The sequence below is a fragment of the Bemisia tabaci genome, chromosome 6 (assembly GCF_918797505.1).
Source record: "Bemisia tabaci chromosome 6, PGI_BMITA_v3".
Lineage (NCBI taxonomy): Eukaryota > Metazoa > Arthropoda > Insecta > Hemiptera > Aleyrodidae > Bemisia > Bemisia tabaci.
The window spans coordinates 1,014,351-1,033,250 of NC_092798.1; the positions used below are offsets into that span (position 1 = coordinate 1,014,351).

The window sequence follows — 18,900 nt, forward strand, 5'->3', positions numbered from 1 at the left end:
TGGGCTTACCATGGAGCTCACTTTACAATAAATAAAAAAATTAAGAGATAATTTTTTTCTTTATTGTTAAAATATAAATGAAATATTTACAGAGTAGTAACATAACACAATTTCTTAATAAATTAATTAGGATACCTCACTACTTCTTTTAATAATCAATATAATAAGAATAATCATTGAAAAAAGACCCACTAACTTATTAGAAAGCAGCACCAATTGCCACGTGTGCTCTGTCTGTGCCAATTTGAAAAATGAAAAATATTCATGGGATGAAGTCCTTCTCATTCGAAGGTTGGTATTTTGAACAGACCTTACAAAATCCAAATCAATGAGGGATCCATAGTTAAGTCAGTCAAATTATTTTGTAAATCTCAGTTAGCCAAAATAATACAGCAAGCTACAAGATACTAGTTGTATCTGCATCGTTGGAAACGCGCGGTTCGAAATTTCAGGATTTTCCCTCAAATTCATAAACCCTGAGTAAGAAATACCACCACGATTACAGGAAAATTCCACAAGATGAAAAAATGTGAATTAGATAGATTTCGATGATTTTCACAGAGTTTACATTGCAAACTTCACTTCATTATTAACAATTTTTTGATTCTATTAACAACCAAGATGATGATAAGAAGAGCTGTAACGATTGTAATGTTATGGTAATTTTTTGTTCATGTTTACACAGCTTGCCGATACGAAAAAGGCACCTGGTCAGCGTGTGATCCTCAGACCAACGAAATGGCTCGAACAGACACATTAAAGACCCCCGCCAGTGAGAGCTGCGACAAGAGCAAACGAATCACAAAGAAGTGTAAGAACAAGGCACAACGAAAAAACAAGGGAAACAAAGGTGAGAAAAAATTGCCAATAACTAATTGATTATTCAAACTTTTCCTGGGATCTCAATTTTCCATGAAAAACTTTCAAATTTATTATTTTCCAACAGAGGAAGTTCCTTCTGCAACTCCACTGATCTTTTTCAGAGGTGCGTCTCCTGGAATGAGCCAAAAAACAGCTTCTTTCAGTAATGAAAACACAACAGTGCGGTAAAGTTGCAAAATTGCTTCACTTTGTAGCCTTCCAAATGGTTTTTTTTTTAAAAAAAAATTTTGAGGCTGTGCTCTTTGGTTTTGGGAAAATAATACTTTGAATTTGTGTATTTTCTGCCATTCTTAAAAAGTATGATCCAATCAGCAGAAGAAGCCATGAATTAAAAAAGTTATTTTCACAAAATCGAAAGCCACAACCTAAACTTTTTTGGGGGAAAAACCCTCGGTATGCTTCAAAAAGATGCCAATTTGCAACGTTTCTGCACCATTACATCTTGATGAAGAACGCATTAACTTTCCTAAAATTTCCAGTGATTTTTCTTAAAATTTGTATGAGGAGACACTTGAAACTTGCAGAAACGTTTGTACAGTGGCTCTTGCATGAAAAAAAAGTGCACAGGCATAAAACGACGTGGACAAAATACGTTCTTCCATGTAGGAGGCGACAGATTCTACCTAGCTTTCCTAAAAATTGACTCTTGACAGTTCAATCCTTCGACTGAATGGTTCATCTGTGATGTGATCGGTTTTATGTTTTGTACGATGTTATTTTGGTTCCTTGTTCCTGATCACTATGTACTTGAAATATTAGTTACATGCTGTGTTTTATTTTTCGTTTTCCAGGCCAAAGACGCAACAGACAATAAGGAGGCCTGAAGGAGTGCTCGTTTTAACTTTCCATAATTGATGATTATTTGCAGTAGCAGTAATTGAATGTTCCGTTTTTTTTTATAACTTAATAAACGTTTTCATTAAAATCTATGCGTGTTACTAGTACTATAATTTTTTTTCTATTGAAAATCTTATTTCTGAGTTTTTATCAGAATTATGTGTCTGCATTTTAGAGAAAGATTCAATTTCTTTGCAAATTTAAGTAAAATGGAGGAGTAGAAGAGAGAGAGGGGGAAAAGGTAAGGGACAGAGATGAGTTTTGAGTAATTACGGAAACAGCAATAGAAAAAACTGCGATTGAAGCATGGATTTAAGCCAGATGTGTTGGAAAACACACATAAGAAAAGAAATTAATTGATGTTTCTCGATAATTTAACTTGGCTGTTGTCCAGAATGATGGTTTCAAACTTCATTTAAAAAGGCGTAATTCACTGGCGAAAAAATTTAGATTCAAATCGACTGTGTGATTTTTGAATAGTATGTATTATTGAAATTATTACGTCTGTCTTCTTTCACATTTCGTAATGGTTGAGAAATGGATAATTTTTCCATGACTAAGGAGCTCTCTGTATGATAATCAGGTTCAAAGCATATCATTAAAGAAAGATCTTTCTCTGATATTACTTTTAATAACTAACACTGTCCTTGTACATTTATTTTAGGCTAAGTTATATTCTTTATAAGTAAGATTGGGTACTTTCCTTTGACTCATTATAACGAATCTCACAATAGGCACACTTCCATTTTTTGTAGCCTTCCTCTCTCTGTTTAGATATAGGACTAGTTTTCACTTTGAGTGATCTGTTAGATGAGTGCTACCTAGTTTGCTGAAATATTGCGCTGTTGCATTATTGATGGATGGATAAAGACTTCAGGACTCAAGTACATGCATTTTCCTGAAAGAAAATTAGCCCTTGATGTGAAATTCCTTATATCTTCTTCCTCTGTTTTAACTTTAGGCAAACTTTTCTTTGAAGTTCATTTTGAGTTACTTGATATGTTCGATTCTAATCCAATAGAAAAAAATTCAAGAGACTGGTAAGGTACCACTGAGCATAAAAAATTTGCATTTTTAGAGAGAAAAACAAACAAATGTACTACGTTTCTAAATTGGGAAGGTTGGGGCCAGAGGGACTTAATGGCATTACAAAGTTACAAAGTTTCAATTGAAAATTTTCAAGAATTTTCTCCTGTATTTGAGCAATATTCCCTGACATTGTTCATCCACAAAAATCACCCATCAATGTGTGTTCAGGTAAAACTTCACAATTTTGCGATGCAATTAAGCTCATCTGGCTTTGACCGCTCATATTTCCAACAGATAGACGATCTGATGTGAGAAAGTTCAATCTTGTATGAATGATGAAGTTGTCACTATAACAGAATGTCATATGTACTTAACAATACTTGTTTTTTAAGCCTGTCAAAAAGCGACCTCAATTATTAGAACAACTCTTAAACTTTAATTCTTCCGATACAATTCCCGAGTTTTCTTCCTTAACAAGGAGAAGATGAATCGTTTTCCTAGGAGAGCTGTTTGCGAATGGTGAAATTTCTATTCTTGTGTTAAATTTAGTATCAAAAGCTGAAAAGGAAAAAAAATTGAAATATTTCTCACATCAGACTTGATTGGTGTTGATTAATATTGTAATTCACAAGTTTTTAATCGCATAATCCGTTCAAATTTTTTTGCACTATTTAACCTTTTCCACAGTTCTATGAAGAGCGACAAAGTAAAAGCATCATTTTCAATACCTCAGAGGGGACGAAAAATTAAGCTGAAATAGACCAAAACTGCCTGCAAAGGATCAAATTTCCAAAAGTCAAGGGTGTAGGTAGTTGCTAGCAGCACTAAAGACGCCTCTTGCAAACCTTCAAACTGTTTAAAGGTTTCATTGATACTCATTCACACAAATTTAATGAGGTGCTTTACGAATTAATTTATCACATAAATTGCACCTGAGGTACTCTTCATAGAGTGACTTGTCAACCCGTCAAATTTGTGTACAGCATTTAATGTAAAGTATTATCCATGTATGGCTACCCAGCTCTTTCATACATGCAACAATGCTGCAGTTCTACGTGTATAAATATTTTATTATCTATTATTTATTATGAGAAAACAAAAACTCTTTTATTATTTATTAATTTTGTACAGTATGACGTGTTTGTCAACTTTATTGAAACACTTTGTTCTTTTTTCTTTTGTTTCTAATCTCTGTTTATAAATCTCAATTTTCATTTCATCCTTGCAATAAAATTTTATTGAAACCTAACATGATAACCTTCTTATTGACGTACCTTACAACTCTTAAGACCTGAAATATTTAAAAAGAGTCCTTTAAGTGTTGAAGGGAAAAACCCCAATTTGAGAGATGAAGTGAAATTATACCTGATAGAGATTTCAAGTTTAGAAGGCTCGAAGGAGCATAAAAAAATATTGGTCAAAACCCTAAAAATAAACCGGAATTTTGACTCTCTTTTTTTTACATATTGTTGGCTGAATTAGAAGAACAAGTATCTTGCTTTGCAATGCTGAGGGTCATTTTTTTTATTTTTTAATCACCTTTTTTCCATTGATGTAATTTCTTGAAAATAATTGTTACTTTTCTCTTCTGTTTTAAGAGAAGTCTCAGCAAATTGGGCTTGTTTTCCTTAAGAAAATCAGATAGGAGCAGAGATTTTGAAATATCAAAATTGAGATTGGAGTGTTCTGAGTTCAGCTATAGATAGATAAATATAAAACAGCTTCTTGCTCTCTCTGTAGCAAAATGATGATGTCAATTAGATCAAAGGAAGTATCAGAAGTTCAATATCATTCCACTGATTTTGCGTTAAAGGCAAGATTCCTATTTTCTAAATGATACTACAGATCGACAATACGATTAACGAAGAGATGACTCATACAAAAATGTAACTAACACAGAGTGTTTTTTATCAGATTCTTCTTGAGAATCAATTAACCTCACAAATGATACAACTTGGAGTTTTAATAAAAGTAGAAGGTTATGACAGCTGGAAAAGTTGTCAGCTGATACTTGTTTAACCTGGCAAAATGGTGGTAATGAAAAGTGGACGAACATGCTCACCGATGCAAATTATCAAAAAATAACTAAGCGTCAATTTTAACAGAAAAAGATAACCATTTGCTTGACAAAATAGACTATACCCATCACTTCATTTGTTTTTAAGGTACGTAAATATTTAAAAGTAGCGATATTACCGATGCAGGTTAGGATTAAAATGAGATTTAGATGTAAACAAACAAAACTTAAAAAAAAAAACAGCCTGACTGATTACACATTGCCTGCATTTCCGCTCATTTTATTTTATAGTAGCTTTTTCGTAAGGCAACTAAAGAATATTATATTTAACATTTTTTCAGTTTTTTTCCATGATCAAGAGGTAATTTATGGAAAGTTCAAGGTATTACTGCACTTAGTTTTTGGTAAAAGATTGAATTATCAGGCAAAATTACGCAATGGAAAAGCATTCATATTGATTATGAACGGAATTTGGCAGCTGTTAAGATTTTCGTCAAACTGTCCCAATATGTGAGAACCTGAGTTCTTGACCAATAACAACCTTTGGTATACCAGAGAATAAACTAGGAGCATTTCAGTTCATTTTCCACAGTTTGCATGGCCTCAGAAATAAAAGCTCAAGTAGTTTTCAATCACTTTTTGAGGACTTTGAAGCACTTTACACGATCCTACCCGTGATTTTGCCCAAAACGCAGTATCGAACTATCATGAGTTTGAGAAGGGAATTTTTGGTTCCCTTTGAAGAAAGCTGGCAATTCCTTACGTAAATATGATGTCTTTCCAAACGACCAATAGAACATAAAATACTTTGTTATTGCCCAAAACAGCGCGCATTTACCACTGACAATTAGTAAAGGGAAACAATCAGGAGCAGTTTCAAAGCCTTGAAAAGAGTATCGAGATCAAGCACTCTTAAAACTTTTTTAATGGTGGCACAAACCATGTTTCTCACTATTAGAGAACATGAAGTTGCATTTGAATTATTGGATGTTGAGCCTCAAACACAACAAATTAAAACTTTTATCAGCTTATTCTTGATTTAACTTTCTAGCAAAAACTTCTAACTTTCAACTGCAACACTCAAAAACCATTCTGCACAGGGGTGCATTTAAACAAAAGAAATCTATGTGCAGTGGGGTTTTGAAAAAATATGAACATAAATTAGTTTAGAATTGCTAGTACATGTGCCTTTGGACACATTCCAAATTCAAAGAGACAAGGCTACTTAGCGAGTTGCGTTGAAAAATGTATTTTAATTTCCAACAGAAAAACCCTCAAGTATCCCAAAGAATATATAACGAGCATTCTTACTCCTTACATGGTTAATTGAAACTGAAGATTGCTGTCCTTAGAAACCATGTTTTTGAACTGCTGATTACAATTCATCTGAGCTCCAGTTTCATTTAAAATTCTTGGGGACTTAATGTGTCAAAATATTAGTAGGCAAAACACTCCTTGCAGACCAATTTTCGGTACCAATATGAATATTTGAGACAAAATGGTGCCGATTCCCACTTCAGTTTTGAATTTAGGTACTAGAGTTCCTTACCCCATGGACCGTTCAAAAAGACAAAAGCTAACAAAGTATGCATACCTCAGATTTGAAACTTGAGCATTTCAACGGTAGACGCTTGAAAGCTGAGGCCAACATAATACAGGAACAAGCCCTGAGGAAAATAAACAAAAACAATTTCGTCAATCCTTGAATGGTGGACTCATGAATGGGGTTGTCTTTTAACAGATTTTGTAATGCCAACGCGTAAATAAAAATTAAAATGATCCAATTTTGTAACGGCTGCTAGACTTGATTTTATGATTTAGTAGCCAGCCCTAATGACTCCAATGACTTATAGGTTATTGATTAGGTTATATTCAGGTGACACACTAGAGGTACTTTCTCAGCAGCTTTGGGACTGCATCATGGACTGCATTTGCAATTAAGGAGGAGGATGGGGGAGGCTCCCCAGGTTTTCCCTTAAACGAACATTTACTTAAGTTGAGGTTTAATTTGTCATCGTTCTCTGAATTTCATTAGGCAAGGCAGGGGCTCCATTTGTAGCTGGAAATCTGTTGGTCAGAGAGAGGCCAACGGTAAAAATTCCTCAAGGGGGGGGGGGGTTTCTAAAGGTGGAATATTTCAGAGATTGTTGAGAGAAATACTGGCTAGAGAGGGGGGCAGGAAGAGGGCACCAAGTTTTTTCTTTGCTGCATCATTGAGAAAAATTGTGCGTCTTTGGCAGAGACTATAACTGTATCTTACTATTTTCTGGTAAAAAATGTGTATGTACGGTAAAAGTTTTGTCGTGACTTTTGCTGGTAGCCATTTTACCTTAGATAGGCTGCTTGTTGCATTAGGCATAGGCGTAGGCTCCGTACGAACGTGTGACCATGGCAAATATCCAATAAAAGAAAACTAACTTTAGGGCCTACTCTCAGACACTCCAGATAATAGACACCAAACCAACATCAGCAAGCCAACAGTGGACCAATGACAACTTGGACTAAACATTTTTTTAACCACGGATTTATAGCTTTTATTTTCAATTCTTCACCAAAAATTCCTTTTTTTCCATGTTTTTTTGCCACTATATTTATGAAGACATAACAGTATGACAGCAAGCGACAAGTCTATGACCGATAAATGCTTTCTCCTATTTTGAAAATACACGTTAACTTCTCTTCTTTTTCAGAAAATAACACCAATGTAGAGCAGAAATAAAACATTTCAAGAGTCCTACAATTTTCTATCATTTTAAGGCTGAAAAATGTACTTCAACAACAACTTCATTTTCCATTTTTTATTCTTTCGATACTTTTTGCCACGCACATCTCTGCTCTGAATAATAGCAGCTTTTTGTTGAGGACGTCAAAATATACATATTATACTCTGCCCCCACCAAAGTAAGTTAGCATTACAATAAAAAGTTTTGAATAAATAAAAATTATATAAAAATTTCGAAGGGGAAATTCTTATCTTTTTTTAAAAAGTCTTTAAATGATCGACCCTTGTTGCATTTATAAATAGGCCAATCAATATAACATTTGATGCAAGACAAAATTTTTTGGAACATTATTTCTTAAAGTCACGTGTTTACTTTTGTAGATATTTTCAAGTTTAAATCTGATGCAATTTCTGCTATGTATCTTTTTTCCACAAAGAAAAAAAACCAGAGAGGAAAAAAGAATATAATGATCCGAGTGTTCTTATTACAGTCAAATGGGCCTGTATCATTATTTGTTTATCTAATTATTTTAACTTCTGATCTGAATCTTTATAAACGGACTTAACCGTCAAAAGAAGTTAGATCCGGTGCAAAAAATAGCCAACTTAGAACGGACGCATAAAATATTTGTGCATTTTTATATTCTAGTATATTATTTACTGGTTTTTGCAGCAACGTCCATTTCCCAAAGAGGGTATACCTACCATCAAGATCACTTTTTAAAAATCTTACAGAAGAGCATGAAAAATACAGCCGCTTCCTCAACACAATAGATTTGTTCAATTCTTCGTCTACAACAAACAAGGGACAAGCAATGCGTTCTCAGGTATCTCTCTAAGTTCTCTAAGTAATCAATGAATTCTGTGAGCTCTGAAGTAATCTCTAATTTGCCAAGGGACGAATTTTTTTTATAATGAGGTTCGAAATTATCTGGACAATAAGTCAGCGACAAAAATCGAGGCTGCCACAACTTCTTCAATGCAACATTCGACCAGTTCGCTTTTTTGCTGGGAGCTTTTCGCACATGGTCCCGAATGAATTTCGTATCTAGAGTGAAAAATTGAAACTTACAATATTACCTTGAGATTCCTTTAGACTCTTACATTAAAACTATTTTTAGGAACACCAATCACAGCAAAGGTCATGGTGATTTTTTCTGAGCAAATATTCCTTAGAATTTAAGATTTTGCTGATCGACGCCCTCGTAATTACTGAACCTTCTTAATAATCGATCCAAAAATTTGTTCATATTCCAGATTCCGGGTTCCAAAGTATTTACAGACTCCTCTGGAAATTGGAGAGCAAACATTCAAACTAGATTGAATCAAATTAAGCTGCCAAATTTTCAGGCTGAAACTTCAAACAGTTACAAACCTCAAACAATGTTACGTCAAACTGCAAATGGACTGAGCTATTCGACTGGTAAAGAACGACCACTGGTGGCATTAAATGTACCGAGAGGCACTTACATAGAGCAAGAAATCGATAAACTTAGACAGAGTAAAGGATCAAGTAAAAAAAGTTTAAGTTCTGGCTCTCAAGGAAGAGAAAATATTTTAAAGTACAAAGTGACAGTTTCAATACCACAGCTGCCTGAGTCAGAGGACAAAAATTCGTCCGATCGTTTGAGAGTGATTTTGAGTATTGCTGATGGCAGAACAACTCAGCGTCCAAATCATGAGCATTTGGCAACAACAAATACAAGCCTCAAAACACAGCAAAGTAAAGATTCTAAAACAACTGAGACACCAGTTTCAAGATTGAGTAATAACTTGCAAGAAAATACTACCATCTGGGTGACGAATGAAAACCATTTCAATTTAGCACCAGAAAAGTCTCAAAAGGAGAAAAAATTCTGGCTTAAACCCAAGTATGAGTTATATAGTACCGGTAAAGAAAACGAATTAAATAACACCGCTACAAATTATAAGAAATCTGTCGACAGCAATTTCAGAGCCAATAAGAATTCCCCTCTCAAGGCAACAGGGATAGATTTCCTAAAAGACAGTCCAAGAGATTCAGAGAAAAATCATACAGACCAAATGGTAGCAGTATCTGTGAATTCTCAGAGAAATTCAACACCACAAGGAGATGTTCCTGTCAATACAAACTTGAATACATCAAAGAAACCAATTATTAAACAGACCAAACAGAAATCTCAAAAGCAGGAAAGAGTGTCTGGGTACAGTCCTAATTTCTCGCTCAAAATGCCAAATTTAAAACCTCAGCTAAATGGCTTGAATAAAAAAGAAAAAAGAATAAAGATCGTCAATAATGCATTTCCAGTGATTATTACTATAAAAAATGCTAGCAACGATAAGTTTACAGGCCGCTTGGGCAATAAATCCAAGTACAAGGATGAAAAAGATAAAATCTTCAGTGTTCCAGTGTCTGTGATAGTGGATGGAGTGCCACTGAGTGACATGTTGAAAAGCGAGAGGCTTTCCGAATATCACTCTGAGAATCGTTCCTTGCCCAAAATGAATGAGAAGTCGGTTGAGCACTGGAATTCGACGATTGAAAACTTAGAGACTGTCTCCGACATGTTCAATGAAAACTTCACAAATCCTTGTAGTATCGTATGCAATTCTGACACTTGTTCCATCATGCCCTGTTTAAGGGTGCTGCAACTTATGCCACAGGTCTATAATTCCTTGTTTCAAAATGAGCCGGGCAAAACAGATAGTCCTAAATCACAACGGAATTCCGGTCAGAAAGTCTCGAATGATGGAAATTCTACACTCTCTACCTCAACTAAAAATGTGCAGATTGTTAAAAAACCAAAGGTCAGTTCTGCTTCAGAATCAGGTGAATTTATTTCAGAAAGTATTGCTCTCAAATCTGAGGCCAGGTATAAAGAGATGCCCGACACCAAAAAACACATAAAACTGGTTCAAGCAAAGGAAGCTGGTACTAATTTAAATAGATTAAACACGGAGGATGATATTTCAAAATCTCAAGCAAGATGCATAGGGTCACCTGCCTTGAAGAAAACTGTGCAACTAGTCAAAACGCCAGTAGCCTGCAATGCTACGGAACCAGATGAATTAATTCCGGCAAGAAAATTTTTAAAGACTGAAACTAGATGTAAGGAAAACTTTATTCCCAAGAGGATCATGGATAATCAAACAGGAATCCAACCAACAGGACCAAATACTACTGACACGAGTCTGATGCATGAACCAGCTTCGATACATCTTCCCTTGGGCAATGAACTTCTGACAAGCTCACGGCAAAATATCTACCAACCAGCGCAGAAGCAATTAAAGTATGAGATTTCAAGTGCAAAAACAAGTCCATTTGATACCCACACAAGCAGCTTGAACGCAACGCTTTTTCCACTGCAACCACCTGCCAATAATAATTTCCCTATGGTTGAACTTGCGATACAAAACACTCTTAGTGATGGGTCAAACTTGAAACAAAAGGTTCAAAAAGACATGCCCTTTAATAACTTGCAGAGCCAGAATGAGTTCAATGATGGGACGAAACTCTCCTCTGGTTCATACTCTTTGGACTTACAGCCTGATGATTACATTGAAGATTTTGACGATGATGTAATAGGACCAGAGAGTTCATCAATAGCAACCGATATTGCTTCAACTTTTTACCCTCCAGTCTGGTTTAATTCAACTGATAGGAATTATAATCCTTTGATGGCGAATAATCTTAATGATGAAGAGTCATCACAAACTTTGCCCGTAAAAAATTTGTTGAGATATTCACCATTAGACACAATTCAAAATAACGGTGTCTGCGCGCAAAAGGCCTCGTTTTTATTTCAAAATAATGTTCCTTTTTCCGATCGTTTGCCTTTGAATGCAAGGCTGCAGAATATCCAAGATAAAGATCCTCTGTTTCTAGGATTGAAAGATTTTCAAGGCTCATATTCCCCCTTGCCGGTTCGAACAAATGAACAATTACCTTTGAAGTTAGACGTTAGTAATACTGACAAGGAAGATATTAGTAGGAATGCCTCTTTACTAGTTAAGAACAAAATGTTTGTGACACCGATCGCACCAAGTCCTGATCAGTTGAAGAGACAAAAAGTAAAAGTGGAGAATGATGTTTCTGAGCTTATACTCTGGATGCCAGAAAATATACCAAAAATTAATTTTGTGTTCAAACAAAAAAATCAAAAGTCAGATAGCGAACCGAAAAGTTTAAGACGTACTGCCAGAAGTTCTGAGCATTATCTTGACACTCTGAATTTATGTCATTCAAAACAAAAAATGCGGCCGAGAGATCAAGATGATTCACTGCAAGAAGGGGCATTACTGAATAATGTCGGAAAAAATCAGAGAAATGTTGTTTTCTTGACGAATACACAAAAACCAGTTGAAGCCAAGACATTTCCTGACGAGGGTAAGGAACTGATGGATTTAACTAGTTCTTTATCCAACGAAGCTTCAAATGATGATGCTCAGGAAGTACCTCATTCACATCATTCTTCTTTGCAGCATTCAACTTTTCTTAAAAACGACACAAAAAGTCATAAAATACATAGAGAAAAACTCCATCGGCACCATCGAAAATTGAAAAAGAAGGATATGAACCAAACTGATGAACCACAAAAGAAGACTTTAAGTCAGAGAAGTGAACACATTATGCGATCACATGGGTGGAAAGATGTGTCGTCCTCCTCAAAGAATGATGCGCTCAAGACTTTGCCCATAGATCTCAAAGAGGATTCTTCAAAACTCAAAACAGAGGATAAGAACAAAACTCATAGACATCACAAAAAGCACAGAAAAAAGCACTTGAAGAACCATTTGAGCATTCTGCATATTAAATCAAAAAATGAATCGGTTCCTGATAATAAGAATGAAAACACAGTGACAAATGTTCGACCCAATGTGATCTCTGAACTGACAGAAAAGAACGTATCAAAAGGAAGAATGCTAATACAATACTTGAAGCATCTGAAATCTCCGTTGAGTAGCGGAAAAAAAGCTCAGCATGCTGGAGAAAGAATTGAAACCTCTACCGCAAGGCAACAGACTACCTTGATCCACAATGAAATCGCCACAAAAAATAATTTGAACGAACTCAATAGAACAATGTCGACAGCTAGGTTTCGAGAAAACACTACATTTCTGTTCGATGAGGATGAAATTATGAACGTGAATGACAATGCCTTCATTGAAAATGATATTAAATCAAAGTTAAGGAGTAAAACAAAAAATAAAAATTTGTTGCACTTGCCTGTGGAGAGTAGCAACATAGAAATAGGAATGAAAGATACATCTAAAAAACCTATCCGCTCATTCTTAGAAGATAGGTTTCAAAAAATAGATGAGGATTTGCTTTCAAATTATTTGACTCCAGATTCCGATAAAAAAAGCGGCGACAATGAAAGATCCGATTTGGAGAACCTAAAAACAAGCCAATTTACGCATAATCTGGCAGAGGAAAATAATTTTTTTGGAAGAGCTGGGTCTTCATCGGCAAACATAACAGACGACAGATCTGAGGAGAGAGGGATGCCTCAGATTAGTCTTGACGCAGGCACAAACTCTACACAAGCTTCAAGCACAGACAAAGGCAATTTGGAATCAAAATCTGGAACTTCTCAACAACTCATGGGGTTTATGGAAGGCAGTCCGGAAGGTAATACATTTCAACTTAACATTAAAACCAACCAGACATTCAATAATCTGAAAGAGGGGAGTGATGCAAATGTTATCGAGAGTTCTTTCAAGAAAAAGGATACACAAGGGTTTGCTTCAAAAAGTATTAAAGGTGGCAGCACTACTAGGGATAAAACTCGGGAGCAGGGAATGGAATCCGTGAATCACAATGCGACACACGCTCCTAGAAGTTCAACACAGTTGGTCACGAAAGTTAGGAGTAAAAATTTCTCGGATAATTTTCCAACAGAATCCACTGGTAATGGTGCTACAAATGCGGTAAGCAAAAAACAACTAGAGATAAATTCTAATATAAATGTGAAACCAACCAAAAATAATATTTTTTCACGCCTGAATTTCTTCAAAAGTTTACTTGACTTGAAGGGAAATAAGAAAAGTGTTAAAAATAAAAACTACGCATCAAAAACAGACCAGAACGGACGGAAAAACATGTGTGTGCATATCCACAGTTCGTCTCCTCTGCAGCTTGATAATACCAAAGTTTATCACGCAATTAAAGTTCCTAGTGCTATAATTACACCATACATAGCTGAGGCTCTATCTAGCGAGCAGAAGAAAAAGATGCTAGCTCACAGCGGTCATGAAGAAATCCTGCGTTTAACTCAAAGTAACAGTGAAAATGCTGCAGGACAAGCAGATGAGAAGACAATACAGACAATTGAAGACAAAAATTCTAAGGAAACGATAGACCTGGGGCAGAAACTGAAAGACCGCCAGGTGGAGAGTGATTCTGAGCCATGGGTACATGAGAAAAAAGAGAGAGTAGTTCAAAATAATTTAATGGGTTCAGGAAACTTCATCAACGCAAAAATATATCCATTCCTCCCAGTCAAAGTGCCTGATCTCTATACGATGAAGCATGCTAAAGGCAACAGTGAGAATGAGCGAGTTTCGATAATACCACTTGAAATGGACGAACAAACCTTAGCACAAGAAAAAAATTTTCAGCCTACAGAGATAAGTAAGTTTACTTATAAAAACTATAATACACCCTTTGACGCTGCAACAGATACTTACACATACCCTGAACTAAACATAGAAAAAGAGGATTCCAGTTTGAAGATGTCCAAAGGGCACTTTTCTGATCAGCTGAAAAATTATAACCGACAAATGGCGGAAAAACTGAGTCAATTGGGACTGGCTGAGTCGACGACTGTTCAAAGCATCCTCGATAAAAAAGAGGCACAATCGGCAACACTGTCTGCTGCTGGAGTGAGTGCTCTCAAACAATACATCACCCACTTGAATGAGGAAAGGAACAAGGGATACATACAACAATTGATCAAATCTAATAAAGAGCCAAGTCTAGAGAAATCACTCGGTGATCTTTGGCGACCAAAATCTAAAAAGAAATTTGCATCAGCACACCGCCAATTGGAAGAGGTACTGAGGAAAAGTGAAAAAGAAAAAGACAGCTGGAAGGATTTAAAAAAGGTTTACTTGGAGAATCTTCAGAGCCAACTATCTGGTGGCACAACTTTCGCTACCATAAATCCATCCAGCTTCGAAAAGTTTTCATTGATGGGAGCCATGGACAGAATACTTAACGCTGAAACAGAAAGTCCACATATTCGTACCACTTCACCAGAGTGGAAGAGCAGCAGTGCTCAAACTAGCACAACACCCACATTTTTATTAAACAAAGTTACTACTGTTCCCAACTTGAAAACGCCAGATTCTAGGTGCAACCGATTTTCAAACACAGACACTTCGAACTTCCTACTCCCTGAAATCAAGCTCCCAGCGCAGGAGAATTTTTCAACAAATAATGCCACCTCTCCGAGCAAAGAGTCAGATGAATCAACTGTAAACCCTCTCTCAATGTTGGAAATGCTGCTTCGTGAAACCACTGCCAAAAAGCCACTGCTGCAGACTGGCGATAGGTTCACACAACTGAGTGAAGGTACCACTCAGGGCTCAATATTATTCAGCCAGCAATCATTCGTTAATATTTCTAAACTTTTGGCGGATTTACAGAGGACAGCTGGTAAACCTAATACAGAGAGCGAGAGAAAGACCAAACTTCCACTACCACCTGATTTCCTCACAAAACAGGGAACAGAAGGGTCCAAAGTCAAGGAAACGATTTCTCATCTCAAAACCAAAGGAAAGACTGATGCAACAAAAACGACTTTGGGCACAGAGGGAACAGCTAAAGGGATAGTTGAGCCAGAATCTTCATCCCCAAGAATTCTATCGGCGCCTGATTTTAAAAGTTCCATTGAAGATAGATTGTACGGAATGGCTAATGTGACATCAATTTTTGATAAATTAAGGCAGTTAAGAATGAACGGTACTCACAATGATAAGTCAGAGACATTAGACCAAAATTCTGGGATGAAGCAACTTGACAAGACGCAAGATACACAGACAAAACCTGAAAATAAAGAAAAGCATGTTGAAAATTCAGCCTCAGTGGAGACACCCTATCTGAGTGACGAAAATATGTTAAAAAAAGTAAAGTCTTTACTTAAAGACTTCTCAGACATGAAACAAACAGCCAGTTCCAAATGTGATGAAAACTCAACCGAATTTAGGCACATGGAAGCGACTGAATTACCTCTGATGAAGAGTGATGAGATGCATGATCGCTTGATGAGGAATAAGTCATTTACGACAGATTCTCACAGAATTAATGAGCAGGGAAAAGCTACAGCCAATGCTTTTGAGACATCAATCTTCGAAGGAACTGACAGTAGCTGCAATAAGGCTTTTACAATTACACCAAGAAAACAGACAAGATTCACTGCTGCAACTACAGAGGAATCTGGGTCAATTTTAACCACAAAAAAAGTTGATGGTTTCCATGACCATACAGATGGCAAACATTCAAACCAGAAGGACTGTGAGACGTCAAGTATGAACACAGTCCCAAAAATCGACAGTCTAAAGGGCAAACAAATCATCCAAACTGACGTAACAGCTGGTTCCATAAAGAGTAAAGAGGCATGGGTAGAGACAGAGAAATCAGTGACAGTAATTGTGACAACGGAAGGTGCACCCTCAACAAGTGCAAGGACAGATAAAGTTCAACACGGTACTCAGATCACGCATGAGTTCAAATTTTCTCCCTCGTCGAAGTTGTTTCCCTCAAAAATTAAAGCTATGACAAAAAACTCAAATCTCACAAATGAGTACCAAGTGGTGACGATACTTGAGGAGAAAAAATCTAACGTCAAAAATCAGAAGGTGCACAACAATTCTGAAACTACTATTTCCGTCACGGACAGAAACCTGCAATTTCGGGTAACTTCAAACATTTTTAACAGTACATCGAGCACATCAAACCCTGAGAACAGTACTGCAAATCTTGATCACCACACATCACCGATTTCAGGGGAAACAAAAAGAGAGAAAATTATTCCAACGAAAACATCCTATGCAGAACCCACAGAGGGCAATTCAATGGCTAAAAAGGTCCTAAACAAATCGGAATTTGGAAATCTGACTAGAAAAACTGTGAGCAATCGAAAAATCTCCTCTGTCAACCCTACCTCATTCAGAGACACAAAAAATAATGTCAATAATCCATCAACAGTGTTTAGAAGTGTTTACAAAACAACTGACGAATTTGGAAGTTCGACAATGAAAGCAGGATCGTCTAAGAAATTGGTAACAGTTACGACAAGGGTACGTCAAACCTCTCCAGGCACAAAGATAAAATTGTCTACTGTTGAATACAATTCAGGCAAAATTAATGTGACCATAGATGAAAATGAAAAAAGAAAAAACTGCGATCAGTGCAGCACTTTCACCCCTCACTTCAAATTTATCACAATGATGGGCAGAGGAGATTACACTGAAATGAACACACAACATTTAACTCTCGACAGAGATCAAAGAATTAAAGCAACGGAATCTACTTTACCATCCTCCAAAACGCAATGTGTTGCCACAGAAATTAAAAATACAACTGCCGAAACTGACTCATGCAGTGAAAATAAAACCGAATTAAAAGTTCTAACAACTTTGGCTAGGAAATTAAATGGTACTGAAATACCTTGGAAGGAAAAAAAGATCCAACGTCTAGTAAAACACACAGAGAACAGGCCTACGGGACCCAGTCCTCTACAGCAAACGAGCTCCACAACAGTTGGCGATGCCGCAAGCAAAATTACAATGTCAGCAATAGAAAATGAAATGCATACATCAACTATCAATCTTGTGTCTGCATCTTGCGATTGTAAGTCAGCTACAGAAATGCCTCAGGAAACTCAGATACAAGAGGTAAACATTCGGCAAAGAAATACTTCTAAGGAAACAAATGAAAGGTCCAAAACTTTATCAGAATCAGGATTCAGCTCGAGCCGGCTAATGCATAATGCAAAAGAAAAGACAAAATGTAGTGAAGGTGCGCGAACTATGGAGCGATCTCAAAATGAGGCCTCAACAACCTTGCTTGAGGAACAGGCCGCTGCTTTTTATAATTTAAAAGACAAAAACAAAATTGAAAAATTGGAAAACGACACTGATGTGTATGATGATTCAACAGTAATGTGAGTGCGCAGGGTTGTAAAAAAGACAATTTAAGTGTAATGTTGAGATGACTAACTGATTGGAATAAGGTCAGGGCACAACTTGAGATTGGTCTCAAGAATTTTCTGAGTTTTCTTAGTTACAGTGCAGACTGCTCTTATAAAGATATGATATACTTATAAGCTAAACTGTGGCGATGTAAAAGAATACAAAGATAATTGAGTTACCTGGGTCAGAGCCACGGGCAATAAAAAATTAAAATACTATCACTCTAAACTCAAGGTAGAAAACGATGTGTACAATTGATAATTATTTCAATGGCAATTCCTCAGGGTGAAGAGCTGTTGGATAAATAATGTAATCGTTTTCCATTTCATCGAAGGTGAGATTTTGGTTAGGAAAGGATTTTCTGAAGTATTCAGTGCGATTGATGCTGGGTGAGATTTGGTCAATACAACAATTGAGGTTCTAATTCACACGGAGTCTTGACCAAGGGTCAATAAATTTTTTTTTTTTAAATGATTTGTAATTAATTCATAGTTCACCTTATAATTTGGACTAATTTTTGCAACAGGAAACTAAAATATCAGGCTTAATTTGGAAAAAACGTATGTGCTAGTATTTCCCCTTGCATATATGGGTTCTTCTGCATTCGAGTCAGATATTAGTAGTTCCTTATTGAAAAACATAGTCCATGTGAATGTCATTCCTAAAAGTTTGATTTTCTAATAATTCCTAAGAGCGATGAAAGAGAAAGAAGAAAATGAATGAGAGCTGATTGAAATTGTTGTGCAGTCTTTGTAACTGTAAGTAATGACTTGAGGCATCAGCTGTAAAAAAACTGTTTTCTAGCGATATTGGAGCACAAACTATGTCCATTGTCTAGACCTATAACGATAGAAGGTAGAATAAATTGTGTAAGTTTTTTGTGCCTCTTTAGTTGTAATAAAAAGTAAAGAGTAATCTAAAAATCTTATTTTTCTTGTCTGCCAATTTGTTTCAAGAATAATCAGGACTACAGATGGAAAATTAGAGGCTTATAATCAACAACCGGATAAGTGCCACAACGTTGATTTTGAGTTCAATATTTACATTTTTATTTTTTAGGACTGCTGAAGAACATACCCACCAGTAACGCTATATTTTAGAAGTTATACAAACTTCTATATTGTTGGTGGCAATTAGGTTGTTATGCAGCATATTGCGGTGCTTAAAATGAAAAACTACGTCAACTCTAATTTTTAATTTTTTGGCACATCATGGACGATAAGTCTTCAAGTATTTT

The 18,900-nt window shown here is 36.1% G+C and overlaps 2 protein-coding genes across 5 annotated transcripts in view; one reads left to right on the forward strand and one right to left on the reverse strand.

Moving 5' to 3' along the window:
* Nucleotides 1-3,997, forward strand: part of LOC109033850 (uncharacterized) — a 69,174-nt gene extending 65,177 nt beyond the window's left edge. Inside the window, exons 4-5 of the mRNA XM_072301376.1 lie at nucleotides 686-850; nucleotides 1,674-3,997. Coding sequence (XP_072157477.1) covers nucleotides 686-850; nucleotides 1,674-1,696 — 188 coding nt within the window. The 3' untranslated portion in view covers nucleotides 1,697-3,997. The remainder of the gene's footprint in view (nucleotides 1-685; nucleotides 851-1,673) is intronic.
* The window catches only part of LOC109033851 (uncharacterized), a 55,462-nt gene that overhangs the window by 32,040 nt on the left and 4,522 nt on the right, over nucleotides 1-18,900 (reverse strand). For 2 of the 4 annotated variants that reach the window (XR_011900023.1, XR_011900021.1), the window contains exons 4-5: nucleotides 15,441-15,516; nucleotides 6,368-6,432 (exon numbers count right to left, since the gene is read on the reverse strand). Coding sequence is in view for 1 of the 4 variants with exons in the window: in XM_072301377.1 (XP_072157478.1) it covers nucleotides 6,360-6,432; nucleotides 15,441-15,516 (149 nt within the window). In the remaining 3 variants the exon portion in view is untranslated. Of the gene's footprint in view, nucleotides 1-6,353; nucleotides 6,433-15,440; nucleotides 15,517-18,900 lie in introns of those variants that run through there. The other 2 variants (XM_072301377.1, XR_011900022.1) reach the window with 2 other exon arrangements.